Here is a 19,188-nt window from a genome sequence, read left to right as displayed (position 1 = left end):
GGCACGAACCCGTGTCCCCTGCATCGGCAGGCGGACTCTCAACCACTGCGCCACCAGGGAAGCCCAGCAGTTACCCTTTTTTATATATCTTGAAGGTATTCGCTTATCTGTTTCTAACTGGGGCGGTCACTTAATGTTTTCAATAATCTTTTACCTGGAGAGTGAAATACCTGTATTTCCAGGGAAAAACTGTAGCCCTCTGATTATGCGAAATGCTGATTTAAATGGGCCTCCCGCAGTAAAACTTGTAAATAAGGAACTATCCCAAATTCAGTAGCTATTTACTGTTCCATCTTTTTTCTCTTAATATCTTAATAAACTTCACACCTTTCTGGGAAAAAAAAAAATTCCCTGCAGAGTAAAGAATACATTTGTTTTTGTTTTTACCAGAGCTGTGAGTTCCGCTGTTCTACCTTCTCTTGCTGCTGCTAAAAGTAATTCTTCAAGCTTTCTTTGTTGAGTCCTTTCTACAGCTGCAAAAGGAAAAGTACATATTATTCTACTTCTAGTCTGGATCCTATTAACAAATTTATCACAAAGATGTATAGAGAACAAAGTGATCATGGTAAGAAAAGTCACAATGTTTTGAACTGTAATTCAAATGCTGTTAGACTTTACTGTTATTCTCACTGCCTTTATTTCAGACTACAGAGTTCAACTTCCCTCAGGTTCAGATGAATTTTTGTTTTCAATTCAGAGGTCCTTAAGTACATTACTCACGACAACACCCAACACAAGTAATTATGAATTACTTTTGCATGCTGAAATAGTATTATATATGTGCCTTAGAAAGGTAGATAAGTGGGGAGAGGTGCTGATACCTTCCAGAACCTTAGAATGCAAAAATAATAAGAAATAGCGTTGGTAGGAAGACATACACACCATATAAATATATTTAGGTTTATATATACTTACATACTTCTACATAAGAATATTTTATTTCTTTAACAAACACTCTAGCACTTACTACGTGCCAAATACCTTTCAAAACACTTAAACAATATTAACGCATTAAATCCTCATAACTACTCTTTGAAGCGTTACTATTTTCACAATTTTATAAATGAAGAAACTGAGGCAGCAAGAGGTTAAGGAACTTAACCTAAGCCACACGGCCGGGATGTGGAGGAGCTGGGACTTGACCTTCGGCAGGTGGGTTCCAGAGTCCATGCTTTTACCATGACTCTGTGCTGCTCGTACTTGCAGGGAATGAGAGCAGTATGATTTAAGGGACGAGAGTATGTAATAAGGTCTCATTTCTGCTATGTTTGAGTTCTGTTTTGGCTTAAAGAAAAGAAACAATTTCATAGAAAGGCTTAATAATAATCCCCCTTAAAATATGTGTACAATGTCCTGTGCAAAGGCTGCAAGGGAGGAACTATAAAAGGTTTCCTAGGTCTCCCCGAGAAATAATGAACATTTATTAATAGTTAGTAATTACTATGTGCTAACAGTTGTTCGAGACACTACGCATGCCCTTGCATTTCAACTACAGGAAACACATAGCTTGAATACAGGAATAGCTGGAACCAGTTCAACTTTGTCTTAAGAACGGACTAACATTACTAATATACCATCATCTTCTTTTCTCACATTTTTATTTCCACACCCACTCCCTCTCTCTCCACTTTGGAGGAAGGCTGCCACGCCTCCACACATGCTCCCAACACTGCTTTCTTTTGCTGGGATTCATGCTCTTCAGTCTTTCCTCTAAGGCCACTGGACTGTGAGCTTTGGAGAACAGTCACGTCCCCACCCTTCCCTACACACCTGTACTACTACATGTATTACCTGGAGCTGTAATTTATCCCTGCAGTCATTCTCGAAGTCAGGTACCTGTTCTTACTCTTCTGTGTATCCTAGACATTTATGACAGTATCTGGCACAATGCATATCTAGCCAATAAATATTCACTGAATAATCAAACAATGTTTAATAATGTTTGTTCTAGACTTTAAGGAAGGGTGGTAAATGTTTCTCTCTAGATTGTCTAGGCTCATCAATGAAGGAAAACTGGATTTGGAGTTGAAAACCCTGCTTGTGTTCCTGTCCTGTGTTCCTTCTGGACACTGAAAGAAGGCTGCTGATCCAGCCTATAAAAACAAATATTCCAATTTGCAGACTCAAGGCTTCTAGAGTGCCCATAATGTTCTGTTCCTTGACATGGGTGCTGTCTACATGGATGTGTTTCCCTTGTGAAAACCGCAAGCTGTGCATTAATAATGTGTACTTTTATCCATATATTTTATACCTTAATGTTTTTTAAAGCAAATACTCCATCCCCCAAATAATTTGTCTTATAAATTTTATTTTCATTTTTAAAAATATTTATCTATTTATTTATTTATTTTGGCTGCATCCATCCATCTATCTATCTATCTATTTATTTTGGCTGCCCTGGGTCTTAGTTGCGGCACTCAGGATCTTCATTGAGGCATGCGAGCTCTTAGTTGCAGCACGCATGTGGGATCTAGTTCCCTGACATGGGATCAAATCTGGGCCCCCTGCATTGAGAGTACAGAGTTTTACCCACTGGACCACCAGGGAAGTCCCTGTCCTATAAATTTTAAATTTGATATGACTATAAACTAACTCTTTGTCTTTCTTTTCAATCAGAATCCAGAGTTAGTAGGGATCACAGAGATCATGAAGCCTAACTCCATCCTGATAAGACACTTACATACATGCCCAGCGTAGGTTAAATAGCAGTACACTTCAAATGCAGGTGAGAACCTACCAAATGTACTTCATTAACAACAGAAAATCACCCTTTTGCAATCTCTATAGTAAAGAGTGATTCAGGCAAGAATTATCAACGAATGCTAAAATCACTGATTTAAAGTGATTTTATCCTGATTTCAGGATATTTACATGGTCTCAGTTTTTCTCCCCAAGGATTATTTATTAATTACAAAAGGGGGAAGGTAGCTTAACAGTGGACCACGTAGTGATCAGAGATAATTTCACCAGTAATGGAACAGAATGACATCACGTACCTCCTAATATGCACTGGTATAAAGCATAAAACCTTATCCTATGCCAAATACAACCTATGGCAAAATGAATATCCTGAATCTGATTATATGAGACAAGAAAAGCCCAAGTTGAGGGGCATTCTACAACAGTGATCTTATGATAATGATGTTAAATCTCATGAAATTGATCACTATATTGTGATTATATAAGGAAATATCCTTGTTCTTAGGAGATACATACTGAAGTACTTAGGGCTAAAGTATCATTATGTCTGCAAATTATTCCCTAATAGCACCACAAAAAAAAATTAAAAGTAAATAGATAACATTAAATAATATATAAAAAGGTAAACCAGATGTGGCAAAATGTTAATGACTGGTGACTAAGTGCAGATATACAAGTGTTTGTTGTACTATTCTTGAAACTTTCCCATAGGTTGGATATTTCTCAAAATAAAAAAAGTCAAATGATATGTAAAAGAAGGTACACTAGTCCTCTCTAGTGCCTGACAAGTAGAAATCTACCCTCTTCCAAACACTTCTAATCATGGGAAACTCACTACACCTTTCAAGGCAACCCAAGCCATTATTATAATACACTGGACCCAAAGATAAACTCCCTGGCATGCCATCAAGTGGATCGTCAACTGGCCCTGGTCGGCCTCAAATAAGAATACCCCTCTTCCAATATAACAGTTCTTGAGATATTCAAACATGATTCTGTTGTGTCTACTGATATTTGTCTTTCTGGGGTGAAACATTTCCTGTCTCTACATGCATTACCCTACAATTGGGTTTCTGGTCTACCTGTGGTCTATGGTGGGTTGTGGATGTACTCCCTGCAGTCTGATCCATTTAATGCACTATCCACAAATGATATCACACCTGGCTAAGGTGATCTCATCAGAGCAAAATCTCTATTTCTACTTCTATTACCCCAGCTAGGACCATACTGTAGCTGATAAATCGTTAAGTGTCCATCAAGTCAACTAAGCCCTTGTTCTTAGCACAGCTGGGTTTTGGTGGCTGTGAGAGTGGGTACTTAGAGCACGTCTTTACAGCTAGCCCCATTAAATGTCAACTTGTCAGGTGAACCCAACATCCCAGTCTGTCAGGAGAACGTCAGTTCTGGGTTCTCATCTTATTACAAATAAAATAATAGAACAGGATCAAAGACAGTACCTAATCCTCCCAATTAGATCATAATTTATTAAAGGGCAGGGATGACATATAATATGATCAATCTCCTCAAAATCACATAATACTGAGCCTTATAGAAGATGTTATGTGTTGATTTGTTTATTGAAAATGAGAGGGTTCATTTTAAATGCAAGAGCGCGTAGAGACGTTGATCTAAAGGTGTCTGACAAGCAGACAGTATCTTGTAACTAAAGAAACAAGGGAGATTTTAGGTTTCAAGGTCAATTGGAAAGTAATAAAAAGCAAGACCTTGCTTCGTACATAGATAAAAATACTAATAACAAATAAATCAACACCCTTGAAGTACAAAATTATCTTGCCCTTCTCTGAATTGCAAAGGAAAGAACCAAAGGATGTGTGTGAAACTGCAACTCTAATTCAATACCTTTATTCATAAAGTAGTAATTAAGAAATCTTCTCTTCTCAGGGACTTCCCTGATGGTCCAGTGGTTAAGAATCTGCCTTCCAATGCAGGGGACACAGGTTTAATCCCTGGTCGGGGAACTAAGATCCCACATGCCGCGGGGCAACTAAGCCCACGCGCTCTAGAGCCCACATGCCACAACTAGAGAGAAGCCCATGTGCCGCAACGAAGACCCAACGCAGCCAAATAAATTAATTAATTTAAAAAAAAGTGATCTTCTCTTCTCTACTATAGAAATACTACCAAAAAAATAATTACAGCCAAAGCCCTGGATATTTGGGGGATAATCCTAACGAATGAACACTTCCCAATGTAAGCATCAAAGTATTTTTGTTTTAAACTATTTTTAGAGAAATCCCTAATATGTCTTCTTAAACGTAACTGAATCTTTGAAGTTCATCTAACAATGAAGCTGATCCATGAAGAATTTACTGTTGGCTGCTGTACTACAGTGAAGCCCTCAGGGTAATGGAGCCTGCCAGAGCTATCGTCCCCAATATCACATGACTCCCAGTAGCTACACCTCTTATAGTTCCCCTGTCCTGCGCTCTGTATTCCTTCATTATCATGCTTCTGCAGCCTTTCAGCCGTACTCCCTCATGTCTCTAATTTCTACTTTTAATTTTGTTGGAGATTTGATTTTTAAAACTCGCCATAATCTTATATAAAGAATTTAAAAGCTCTGCGGAAACTCTCATATAGTTTTATGTCTAATCAGTGACTTGCAAACTACATCATCTTTAGACCACAGGCTTGGTGTCATCTATTTTGGCACCTCAGAAGCCATTTCTACTTCTATTCTGGACCGTGTCTATAACGAAAATAAATGCTGTTTAGATTAAGATCCATAATATTTACCTTCAAGCATGTTTCTGATTTCTTTGTCATGAGTGACTTCCTTTGCTGTCTGTCCATTCCCATTAACAACAGTAGTATGAGCATTATATTCTAAAAGAAGCATTACCAACTCCTAAAAAAGCAGAGAAATTATAGACTTTATTATATTATAGCACTTTTCCAAATTACACATTACTACTGAGTTTCTTCTACAATAGAAAGAATGACTACGTAGGAATCTTTATATCACTTCAGTTCTGTCTGCATTATTGTGGTTCCTTAGTATTCACTTAAATTGATTACTACAAGTCAACTAATTGTAGTAATGACTGATGCTGCCTAAACAGTTGCCAATCCACAATTAAACAGACAACTTCTGTAATTGATTTTTAAAGTAAATTACCTGGTTATTTTACCAAGTTGATTCATGCGGTCAAAACTAAATATGAGTTAACAAAGCCATTATTTAAATTAGTAATTTAAATTAGATAATTAGAGCAGATAATACATTCATTTAACATTATTCCTCCAAGAAATGTTGAAAAAAAATAATTTCCTCTACAGACTTAGATTTTTTAAAAGTTAATTATGATGTTTATAATAAATAGGACATTATTTTCTGAAGTGATATAGACTGACAGGATACAACACTATCAAAGGGATGCTTTATAATGAATCAAACGCTCTCCTGAAGTCAATATTCAACAACAGAGCATAATCTACATCATTCATATTTACTCTAAGTGGCTAACAGCTCTTTTAGGAATTTTTGTAGTAAAAAATGTTTAAATACATATCTATCTAAACACAGACAGGAAGAAAACAAAATACTCATTGTCCTAGTCACTCCAGGACCACTACAAATATTTTGGAGCGTTTCTTTCTGATCATTTTTCCCTTGCATAAGTTTGAGATTTTTTAACATAATTTTATTTATGACATAATTGCTTAAGTTATACTCCTTTTGCCTAATACATCAGTTTCCTGGATGTTATAGTGTCTATAAACATACTTTTCACTGAATATTATTCTATAAAATGTACTACCACATTTTACAAATAGAAAAACTACTAAAAAGTCTAATATTTTAATAAAGTAAATTCTTATAAAATATCTTAGCACTTCCTATCATTTTAAAGGTAACATTTTGGAAGAAGTGTTTTCATAGTTTATGTAAACAGTTCATATTAGTAAAGAAAGTAGAACAACCCACAGAATGACAGAAAGTATTTATAAGTCATATATCTGATAAGGAAATTGTATCCAGAATATATAAAGAACTTTTACAATTCAACAAAAAGACAACCCAATTGAAAAAATGGTCAAAGATAAAGAAGAGCAATCAGAAAAGGGAAATTAAGAAAAACAATTCCATTTACAATGGCATCAAAAAGAATAAAACGCTTAAGAATAAACTTAACCATGGAGGTGAAAGACTTGTACACTAAAACTATGAAATATAGCTCAAAGAAACTAAAGAAGATATAAATAAGTGGGAAGACATCTAGTGATCATGAATGGGAAGACTTAATATTGTTGAGATGTGAACACTACCCAAAGCAATCTACAGATTCAATGCAATCCCTAACAAATCCCAATGATGTTTTTTCCAGAAACAGAAAATCCTATCATAAAATTCACAAGGAATCTCTAGAGATCCCAAATAGACAAAACAGTAATGACAAAGAAGAACAAAGTTGGAGATCTCACACTTCCAGATTCCAAAACTTACCTCAAAGATAATCAAAGTAATCAAAACAGTGCAATAATGACATAAAGATAGACATAGAGACCAATGGAATAGAAAAGAGAGCCCAGAAATAAACTCTCACATTTTGTTCAAATGATTTTCAACAAGAGTGCCAAGATCATTTGAAGGGGAAAGGACAGTCTCTTCAACAAATGGTGCTGGGAAAACTGGACATTCACATGCAAACAAATAAAGTTGGACCTGTATACTTTACACCACATACCAAAATTAACTCTATTAGGATGAAAGACCTAACAGAAAACCTAAAACAAAAATCTTAGAAGAAAACATAAGAGAAAAGCTTCATAGCAGTCATTTCTTGGAATATGACACCAAAAGCATAGGTTAAAAAAAAAAGAAAGAAATTGGACTACATCAAAATTAAAAACTCTGTACAACAAAGCACTATCAAGAGAGTGAAAAGGCAATCCAGAGTGGGAAAAAATATTTGTAAATCAGGTATCTGATCTAGGATTTATATCCAGAATATGTAAATAACTCCCCAAACTCAAAAACACCACCACCACCAAACTATCCAATTTTAAAAATGGGCAAAGAATCTGAAAAGGCTCCATACTGTACGTATGTGACATACATATGGAACTATGTGACATTCTGGAAAAGGCAAAACTATGGAGAAAGTAGAAAGATCAGTAGTTGCCAGGGATTTGGGTGGGAGGAAGGATGAACAGGTGGAGCACAAAGGATTTTTAGGGCAGTGAAAATACTCTATACGATATTATAATGATAGACACATATCATTAAACATTTTGTCCAAACCCAAAGAACATACAACAACAAGAGTGAATGCTAAAGTAAACTATGGACTTAGGGTGCTTATGATGTGTCAATGTAGGTTCATCACTTGTTTTAACAAAAAAAACCAAAAACGAACCACTCTGGTGGGGCATGTTGATAATGGGAGAGACCATGCATGTGTGGAGGAGGGCATACGTGGGAAATCTGTATCTTCCCCTCAGTCTTGCTGTGAACCTGAAACTACTCTACAAATTTGTCTTTCAAATACAAAAAATTTAAATAAATGGGCAAAGGATTCAATAGACATTTTTCCAAAGAAAAATGGCCAATAAGCATATGAACAGATGTTCAACATCACTAATCATTACGGAAATGCAAATCAAAACCAAATGAGATACCATTTCACAACCCTCAGGATGCCTAAAATGAAAAAGACTGACAATAACAAGTGTGATGAGGATGTGGAGAAACTGAAACCTTCATGCAACGCTAGTGGGAATGTAAAACGGTGCAGGTGCTTTGGTAATCAGTTTGGCAGCTCTGCAAAATACTAAACAGAGCAATGCCAAGTGGTGCAGCAATTCCACTCCTAGGTACATACCAAAGAGAAATGAAAACATACGTCCACGACAAAAATCTTGCACGTGAGTGTTCAAAGCAGCATTATTCATAATATCCTCAAAGTGAAAACAACCTAAATGTCCATCAACTGATAGTTGGATAAATAAAATGTGGTACGTCCATACAATGGAATATTATTGGGCAATAAAAAAGAATGAAGTACTGATATATATTATAATCATGGATGAGCCTTGAAAACATTATGTTAAGAAGCCAGTCACAGAAAACCATGTATTATATGCTTCCATTTATATGAAATGTCTAGAATAGGTAAATCTATACAGACAGTAGATTAGTGGTTACCAGGGCCTGGGGGGAAGGGGTAATAGGGAGCGACAGCTCACGAGTACAAGATTTCTTTCTGGGATGATCCAAATGTTCTAAAATTATGTTGATGGTTGCACAAGTCAACATACCTGAACTACTGAATTGTACATGGGTGACTTGTATAGTATGTAAACTAGATCTCAATAAAGTGCCTATAAAAAGACAGCAGAGATATTCAAGTTTGGTACCACATGGCACATTCGAGTTAAGGAATGTTATTTCTCAACCTACCTCATCTAGTTGTTTTATACCATCTTTGCAACTGTACAGTGTTCTAGTAATTAATTGTCCTGATCTGAGTCTCAGGAAGGTATAAGAACTAATGTGGAACCTGACTGACATAAATCCTCAAAGGGCTGGACTACAGAAAATGGGCAGAGGGAATGGTATGCACAGAGGTAGAGAGGTACCTTTAAGAAAAGAGAATATGCTTCGATTATGTGGCAACAGGCTACAGGGGGAAATAGGGCAGACTTTCAGAGTTGCTATATGCAATCTCAGGGGTTCAGACTGTCCTGAAGGGAAGGGACACCTCTTAAAGTTTCCAGAGGAATGATTATCAGACTGCAAGTTACAAAAAACACCTGTCCACCCTGTGAAGAAGATTAAGAGCAAAAATTCTCAGAGTGTGGTCCCCAGACCTGTATGTAGCATCAGTATCACCCATGAAATTGGCAGAAAGGCAAGTTCTCAAGCCCCATCTCAGACCCACTGAATCAGAAATGCCGGGGATGGGGTCCAGCAACTTGTATGTTAAGCATTTAAATACAAGCGCTCAGGCAGGAGAAATCATCAGAAGAAGTTTTTATTCATTAAATCAGAATTAGAAAATAGAAGGCACCTGAAGAGACCAGTGGCTGGATGTCTAACTCGAGGAACATGAATGAAACACCCAAACAGAGAGCTCACCACTGATTTTTAATACCTCAGTGGGTAGAAGAGGTTTTAACTTTCTTCAAAGGTCTGTTGCAGTATTATTCGTATGTTTAGAAAAAACGTTTTTAAGCCGAACTGTGCTTCTCTATGCCAAAATTAAAGACCATCCTGCCAGGACTTCCCTGGTGGCCCAGTGGTTAAGAATCCGCCTGCCAATGCAGGAGACACGGGTTCAAGCCCTGGTCTGGGAAGGTCCCACATGCCACAGGGGAACTAAGCCCGTGTGCCAAAACTACTGAGCCTGAGCTCTAGAGCCCACGAGCCACAACTACTGAAGCCTGCGTGCTCTAGGGCCTGTGATCCACAAGAAGAGAAGCCACCTCAATGAGAAGACCACGCACTGCAACGAAGAGTAGTCCCTGCTCAACACAGCTAGAGAAAGCCCACGCGCAGCAACGAAGACCCAACGCAGCCAAAAATAAATAAAAAATTATATGTAAAAAGAAAAAGACCATCCTGCCCCCTTTAACAGTTTGTACACATATCAAAGGATTGTCATCCTCCTCTTCATCCCTCAGGATCTAGAATTCCTCATCTAGCCCTGAGAAGTCCCTGGTGCTTTCACACAAAATTCCAGCTCCAACCACTTTTCCCTCACAAGTTCTCCTTGCATCCACTGAATATGTGGTTCTCCTCTGAACTTTCTGCCAACTCTCCACATTATTTACTATTCACTTAACATACTTAAGCCCTTACATTGTACAAGGTCCTCCACCCGTCAGGGAAAACACTTAGGTAATGAATACTGAAGGGATCTGAGAAAGTGCTGACAAAAATCAGAGCTGAGATCAGGATACTGACTGGGACATCCCTGGACATGGTGGAATTGAGAGATTAGGAAAAAAAAAGCCATTGGGAGACAGAGCAGTCCAGGTAAAAAGCAATGAATATGTTCTCAAGCAGAGACAGTAAAAAGGATTTAAAGTGACAAGTACTTCAATGACCAATACAAATACTGCATAAGGAGCTTGTGTGAAGGAAGAGGAGCCGCATCTTAGAAACATGAAATTCCAAATATCTGAGTGGCAAGTAAGGAGCCAAAACATGCAGCTAAACAGAAGACCTGGACACCTGGAAAGAAGTATGAGGTCAAAGTACAGATTTCCAAATAATCCCCCAGGAGAAACAATGAAGCCTTAAGAGTGGATGGGGGCTTCCCTGGTGGCGCAGTGGTTGAGAGTCTGCCTGCCGATGCAGGGGACACGGGTTCGTGCCCCGGTCCGGGAAGATCCCACATGCCGTGGAGCGGCTGGGCCCGTGAGCCATGGCCGCTGAGCCTGCGCATCCGGAGCCTGTGCTCTGCAACGGGAGAGGCCACAACGGTGAGAGGCCCGCGTACCGAAAAAAAAAAAAAGAGTGGACGGGTTTCTTAGGGGGACAGTTTCAAGAGAAAAGAGAAGAGTGGTTTAAAAAAAAAACAAACAGAAGAACACCTACAATGAAAGGTAAGGAAAATGAACAAGCACAAACAGATAGGCATCAGAAAAGCAGCCAAAGATGCAGCAGTAGAAACAGACTGTGTAGTGCCTCTTCCCAGAGAGATCAGCTCTGTTGGAGTGCAGCTATGGAAAATAGGAAAACAGAAACCTTGAAAATAGTAAACCACTGAGGAACTTTAGGAAAACATTCAGTTAACAGGTACAGTCAGGACCCAGACTACAAAGGATCAAAATAATCAGGTGCTAAGGAAGTTGAAAACAGGAAGTGTAGACACATTTTAATAATATTTTATAAAAAATGAGAATAAGGACAAGCATCTTGCTCAGAGGTCTCCTTGCCCACAAGGTCTCTTCAAGAGCAAGAGGACACGGAGAATCAGGAGAGCTATCTCCAGGAAGTGGTCATTCATGATGTATATGACTATATTCAAAGACAGTACAAAAAAAGAAAAACACAGGACCCTAAGTGGCTCAAGCTAGCATAGTCATAATAACGTACACTCAGTATTTATTTAACCAAAATCTAGCCGTAGATTAAGAGAATGAGAAAAGTGAAGTGGTTTTAGTGGGGATTAAGGCAGGGAGAAACAAATAATCAAATGCTTATCTTCCAGAAGTAAGCCAACAGAAAATCTAAAATTAAAAAAAAGAACAAACACAACAAAAAACAAGAATCAGTGACATAAGTATATTATTTAGAAACATGAAAGTTAAAAAAAACTGAAGTAACAGCTGAAAATAATGACATAGTTGCCTCTAGGAAAGTGTGACTCAGAGTGGGCAGGCGTGGAGCAAAGGTCATCAGTTTTTCATTATAAGTCTCAGAATATCACTTGACATCTAAAATGAAATACACACGCACCTGTGTCTGTCATACAGAGTGAAGTAAGTCAGAAAGAGAAAAACAAATATTGTATATTAAAGCATATATGTGGAATCTAGAAAAATGGTACAGATGATCTTCTTTGCAAAGCAGAAACAGACACAGACATAGAGAACAAACATATGGATACCAAGGGGGAAAGGAAACGTATGGATACCGAAGGGGATAGGGAAGGGGATGGGATGTACTGGGAGATTGGGACTGACATATATACACTATTGATACTAGGTATAAAATAGATAACTAATGAGAACATACCATATAGCACAGGGAACTCTACTCAGTACTCTGTGGTGACCTAAATGGGAAGGAAAGCCAAAAAAGAGGGGATATATGTATATGTATAGCTAACACAACATTGTAAAGAAACTACACTTCAATAAAAATTTAAAAAAAAGAAACACACATGCACAGGCACATACACAGAATTTTTTTTCAAGAAACACCTAAGAAAAAAGTCTTAAAGATTCCTAAGACACTGCTAAATAGTAGCTGAAATATGTAAGGCAGAGACATATGTTCAACTTAACACTTAAGAACTAGCAATATCTCCGAAATTACCACAAGAAAAGCCTGTTTCATAAGTTAATTGGGACTGGGCTTCCCTGGTGGTGCAGAGGTTAAGAATCCGCCTACCAATGCAGGGGACACAGGTTCGAGCCCTGGGCCAGGAAGATCCCACATGCCGCGTAGCAACTAAGCCCATTCACCACAACTACTGAACCTGTGCTCTAGAGCCTGCAAGCCACAACTACTGAAGCCCACATGCCACAACTACTGAAGCCCGCGCGCCTAGAGCCTGTGCTCCGCAACAAGAGAAGTCACCGCAATGAGAGGCCTACGCACCATAACGAAGAGTAGCCCCTGCTTGCCACAACTAGAGAAAGCCCATGTGCAGCAACAAAGACCCAATACAGCCAAAAATCAATCACTCAATAAATTTAAAAAAAAATTAATTGGAACTTCCAGATTCCACCTAGCATTTAGAAAGCTGAAAATCACTCCCACTCTAGTAACAAGGGGAAAAAACAGGTAATCTACAGAACTATACTTTTCTTGAACCCAAAAAATTAAGATGGCAGGGCAACCAACTAGTCTGAAATCTAAGGAAATTGCTTCAAGGCAAGCATGGGCTCACCTTGAATAGGTGTGGGAAAAAGATGGGACCTGCCAAACATTAATAGAATGAAAGGAAAAAAATCATATAATCACCTCAACATATGCAGAAAAAGCATTTGACAAGATTCAACATTCTTTCAGGAAAAAAAGTCTCAACAAATTAGGTAGAGAAGGTACCTCAACATAATAAAGGCCATATGACAAGCCAATGGCTAACATTATATTCAACAGTAGAAGGCTGAAAACTTTCCCTCATCACAAGGGTGCCTACTGTCATCACTCCTATTCAACACAGTACTGGAAGTCCTAGCCAAAGCAATCAGGCAAGAAAAAGAAACAAAAGTCATCAGAATCGCTAAGAATGAAGTAAAATTGTCTCTATTTGCACATGACATGATTTTATATATAGAAAACCCTAAAAAGTCCACCAAAAGCTGTAGGATCTACTCAGTGAATTCAGTAAAGTTGCAGCATACAAAATTAACACACAAAAATCAGCAGCGCTTCTATACACTAACTATAAATTATCTGCAAAAGAAAGAAAACAATCCCATTTACAATACCATCAAAAACAATAAAATACTTAGGAATAAATTTAACCAAGGAAGTGAAACATCTCTACACTGAAAACCACAAGACAATTATGAAAGAAACTGAAGAGGACACAAATAAATGAAAATATATCCTGTGTTCATGAAATGGAAGAATTAATATTGTTAAAATGTCCATGCTACTCAAAACCACCTATAGATTTAATGCAATCCCTATCAAGATTCTAATGGCTTTTCTTTTTTTTTTTTAACAGAAGTAGAACAAATAGTTCAAAAATTTATTTGGAACCACTAAAGACCCCAAATAGCCAAAGCAATCCTGAGAAAGAACAAAACAGGAGGCATCATACTTGATTTCCAGCTATGGTAATCAAAACAGTATGGTACTCACATAAAAACGGACACAGAGACAAAAGGAACAGAATCAAGAGCCCAGAAATAAACCCATGCATATATGATCAACTGATCTTTGACAAAGGGGTCAGGAATACTTAATGAAAAAAAGACAATCTCTTCAATAAGGGATGCTGGGGAAATTGGGTATTCACTCATAAAAGAATGAAACTAGACTCTTATCCTACACTGCTCACAAAAGTTAGGGTTAGGGTTAACTGAAAATGAATTAAAGATATAAATGTAAGACCTGAAACCATAAAACTCCTAGAAGAAAACATAGAAAAAAGCTCCTTAACATGGGTCTTGGCAACAATGTTTTGGATATGACACGTAAAGCAAAGGCAACAAAAGCAAAAATCAACTGGGACTATATCAAACTAAAAGCTTCTGCACAGCAAAGAAAACCATCATAAAAAAGGAAAGGCAACATAGAAAATGCAACAAAATATTTGTAAATCATATATCTGATAAGTAGTTAACATCCAAAATATATAAAGAACTAATACAACTCAATAGCAGAAAGACAAATAATCCAATTTTAAAATGGGCAAAGGATCTGAATAGACATTCTTCCAGAGAAGATATTCGAATGTCCCAGGTACCTAAAATGGCGCTCAACATCACTAATCATTAGGGAAATGCAAATCAAAACCACAATGAGATCTCACCTCACACGTTAAAACGGCTATCACCATAAAGACAACAGACAACAAATGCTGGTGAAGATGTGGAGAAAAGGCAACACTTGATGTTGGTGGCATTGTAGACTGGTACAGCTATTATGGAAAACAGTAAAGAGGTTCCTCAAAAAAATAAAAATTGAACTACCATAGATCCAGCAATTCCACTTCTGAGTGTAAAACCAAAAAAAAGAAAGGAGGAAAAGAAACACTGACCTGAAAAGATATCTGCACCCCCATGTTCATTGCAGCATTATTTATAATAAACATGGAAACAACCTAAGTGTCCCCTGACCAATGAATGGATAAAGAAAATATAGCGTGTGTGTGTGTATATATATATGTGTGTACACACACACACACACACACACACACACACACTGGAATACTATTCAGCCATAAAAAGAAGGAAATCCTCCCATTTCCAAAAACATGGATGGATCCCAAGGGCACTATACTAAATGAAACAAGACAGAGAAAGACAAATACCATATGATCTCACTTATATATGGAATATAAAAAAATAAAAAACCCAAGCTCATAGTAAAAGAGGTCAGATTTGTGGTTACCAAAGGCTGGAGGTTAGGGGTGGAGGAATTGGATGAAGGTGGTCAAAAGGTACAAAATTCCAGTTATAGGCACACCTCAGAGATATTGTGGGTTCAGTTCAGACCACTGCAATAAAGCAAGTATTGCAGTAAAGCAAATCACATTAATTTTTTGGTTCCCCAGTGCATATAAAAAGTATGTTTACGCTATATTGTAGTTTATTAAGCGTGCAATAGCATTATGTCTAAAAAAATAATGTACATACCTTAATTAAAAAATACTTAATTGCTAAAATATGCTAACCATCATGAGGCTTCAGCGAGTTGTAATCTTTTTGTAATAGTAACAAACACCACTGATCACAGATCACCATAACAAATATAATAAGGAAAAATTTGAAATATTACGAGAATTACCAAAATGTGAGAGAGACACAAAGTGAGCAAATGCTGTTGGAAAAACAGACTTGCTCAATGGGTTGCCACAAAACTTAAATTTGTAAAAAATGCATTATCTGAAGTGCAACATAGCAAAGCACAGTAAGGATACCTGTACTATTTACCTGTCTCTACTGTCTTATACACAATGCTTAGCATTCCATAAAAAATTACCAGACACACAAAAAGCAAGAAAAGCAATCCACTGTCAAGAGACAAAGAGGTTAACAGAATGACAAAGAAATGATCAAGATGTTGGAATGATCAGATAGAGAATTTTGTTATGTTAAAAGGTCTAGTGGACAAGGTAGACAACATACATGATGAGATGGAGAACTTCAGCTGAGAAGTGGAAACTATAAGAAAGAGTCAAAGAAAAATGCTAGAAATGAGGTAAAGAATGCCTTCAATGGTCTCATCAGTAGACATCAGAGCACAGCTGAGGAAAGAATCAGTAAACTTGAAGACAGGCCAATAGACATTAGCTAAACACTAAGAGAGAAAGTGGAAGGGAGTGGGGAGGCAGTCAGAAAAGGGGAAAAGGAGTGGGGAGAAGAAATAGAACTGAGCACCCATGGCTGTGGGACAGTATCAGTCTGACAAATATATAGTAAGTTATTCAAGAATTTATATGAAGTACTTCCTGAATCTAGCAAAAAAGAATAAAAAAAGGAAAAAAAAAGATCATGAAAACAGTATCTGCTACCATTTGCGCATGTAATTTGCCCTCACGAATGCCGTGTTCTGCTAACCATTTCCATAACTCTCTGCAGGTCAGCCTTCTCGACCTTGATCCTCTGAACTCACTCATTCATTACCATAATTGCAGCCGCCTGGCTTCTGATGTTTAAGTGCCACCTCCAGGCCTCTACTGTTTTAAGGTCCTATGACATCCCCCGTACCCCCTTTGCTATCAGTGAAGCAGGTCTGCAATGGCATTTCCAGATGGCAGCCCTAGACCTCAGAGGACATGGAAACAGTTTCTCAGTGATGTTAGGACCTTTTCCACCAGCGATTTTTCGGTGCTTTGGTAGATGATGTAGCCTTTAGGCCCCTCCATGGCACAAAATTATCTGGTATGATCCATATTCAATCCAGCCTGCCTGCTTATTTAAAACCTTCAATTGTCTGCAATGGCATTTCTGGCATTTTGACACCTATAACGGGGGCCATTGCTTTGTCCATGCTGCTAGGAACTTTCCAAATACACCTCAACTTGTACCATCAAAAGAAATCAACGATGCTCAGAAGCCAAAGACAGTTGCCCCAGTGAAAGCCACGATACCTTGTCCAGTTTCTGGGCCTGAGTCAATTTTGGACTTAGAACTATGTATTGAAGGAGAGGCCAGATCCTGGAAGGGAAGATTCTGCAACACCAAAGCAAACGTATAGTCATGAATCTCTCAGACCACCCCCCAGTGACCATTTATTCAAGTAGCTGTATACCAGGGAAAGGGGAAAACCCAAACATTTCACAAATTATTAAGTACAAGATGCAAGAGACTCAAAGTGTTATCTGGCCCCTCTGTTAGACAGAGGGCATGCCTAGGGGTGAGATAATTAACAAAACCTGGGCCAGATCTGGCTCAGTGTAGGCACTGGGTCCACAAACACATCCAGAGGACACTGCCCCAGTCCCTGAATGTATAATTGGAATAGACATGTTGGCAAACACTCACATCGCTTCCTTGGTCTACAGTATACAACAGCCAGATGGAAGGCTCTAGATCTGCGCTCCCCCATACCCTGGCCAGGATAAATAAAACCAATACCCCACATGCAGGGAAATGACAGAAATTAGTGCCACCCTTAAAATCCCAAGTATGCAGGGCTGATGGTCCCTACAATACTTCCATTTAATTCACCACTCTGCCACTACAAAAACCAGAAGGAATGTGGAGGATGACAGTGGACTCCCACAAGCTCAACCAAATAGCCCCAATTCTAGCAGCTCTGCCAGATACGAAATCTTGGCTAGAGCAGGTCAATACTACTTACACAGTACACAGCAACTGACCTGGCAAATATATTCTTCTTTATCCTCATTAGGAAAAAAAAAGACAGAAAACACTGCATTCACACGGACAACAGTATGCATTTACATTTACAGTTCTGCCTCAGAGCCATCTGGGCAACCTGCAGAAAACACCCTGGTTCACCCTGGTCCAACGATGTCCTGTTAACAGAACCAGATGAGCAAGAAGTGGAATGCTGAAGGCTTTAATAAGATACCTATGCTCCAGAGGGTGGGCAATCTTACAATTCAGGGGCTTTGTCATGTCAATAAATTCTCAGGGGTTCAGTGGTTTGGGTAATGCCCGGACATTGCCCCCAAAGTAAAGAACTTGCACTTCCACCTTGCACTTCCTGAAACAGAAGGAAGCACAACGCCTGGATGGCTTCTTCCGGTTCGGGGGCAGCATATTCCACAACTAGGAATAATGTTCTGATCCATATGCCAGATGAGAAAGGATGCCTGAACACCAGGCTCCTTTGTCAAAGGACCAGCAGGCAAGAAGAGTCACCACCTTAGCAGAGGTAATTAAACTTGAACATCAGAAGAAAGGAGTAGTATACACAATGGGGACAATGAGAACTACATTTCACGTGCAGATGATGCACTTCAGGGTCTCTTGGTGTTCCCTTGTCCAATTTTGACAGTAAATGGACAAGTGTAACAACCCTGGCCTAAGAAGGGCATGATAACCAGGGGTTGAGACCTCCAGGGTTGAGGGCCTGAGTCACATCACCAAGTAAGCCCTGAAGACCAGACGTGCTAGCCAAGGGGAAGGGGAATCCAAAACAGATAGTAGAGGAGGGAGAAGATGATTCAGTTGTGGCCCCAAGGTCAACTACAGCAATAGGAGCCCCCCAAGGTCAGCAGGTGCATTCCTTCTGGCCACCCTTCAGCTTGACTGCCATCAGCTTGACCCCATCAGCTTGACTCCAGCCTCTGGCCACCCTTCCTTCCACAGGTGTGACCCCCTAGCACTTCGATAAGCCTGTTGCACACTAACCTCCATCTCGGTCTGCTTCCTCTGAAGCCCAACCTACAAGAAATAGTAATGTTTACACCTGTATTTCAGGGGTGTCATGTTCCATTAAATAACACATGTCAAGTTGTTTGGACAGTGCTCGACTCATAGCAGGCATTCAATATATAAGCATGAGAAATTGTATCCTAGGGAACAAGACAGATAAGCTTACGTAAACCCCAGGATTATATGTATCTTCTAGATGCCAGGTGAGAGATACATAATTCCTGAGACACAGAACACAGGAAGCATTGATTTTAGAGGTATGCT

The 19,188-nt window shown here is 38.6% G+C and overlaps 1 protein-coding gene across 13 annotated transcripts in view; it reads right to left on the bottom strand.

Annotated features, from left to right (window-relative positions):
• Positions 1 to 19,188, bottom strand: part of OSBPL1A (oxysterol binding protein like 1A) — a 237,763-nt gene that overhangs the window by 168,613 nt on the left and 49,962 nt on the right. For 12 of the 13 annotated variants that reach the window (XM_060310976.1, XM_060310977.1, XM_060310974.1 and 9 more), the window contains 2 exons: positions 5,458 to 5,569; positions 388 to 473 (listed from right to left, as the gene is read on the bottom strand). In XM_060310976.1, the coding sequence (XP_060166959.1) occupies positions 388 to 473; positions 5,458 to 5,569 (198 nt within the window). Of the gene's footprint in view, positions 1 to 387; positions 474 to 5,457; positions 5,570 to 12,409; positions 12,452 to 19,188 lie in introns of those variants that run through there. The other variant, XM_070047024.1, reaches the window with a different exon arrangement.

Source organism: Globicephala melas, chromosome 13, assembly GCF_963455315.2.
Source record: "Globicephala melas chromosome 13, mGloMel1.2, whole genome shotgun sequence".
Classification (NCBI taxonomy): Eukaryota; Metazoa; Chordata; class Mammalia; order Artiodactyla; family Delphinidae; genus Globicephala; species Globicephala melas.
This window is presented reverse-complemented; position numbering and strand designations above follow the sequence as displayed.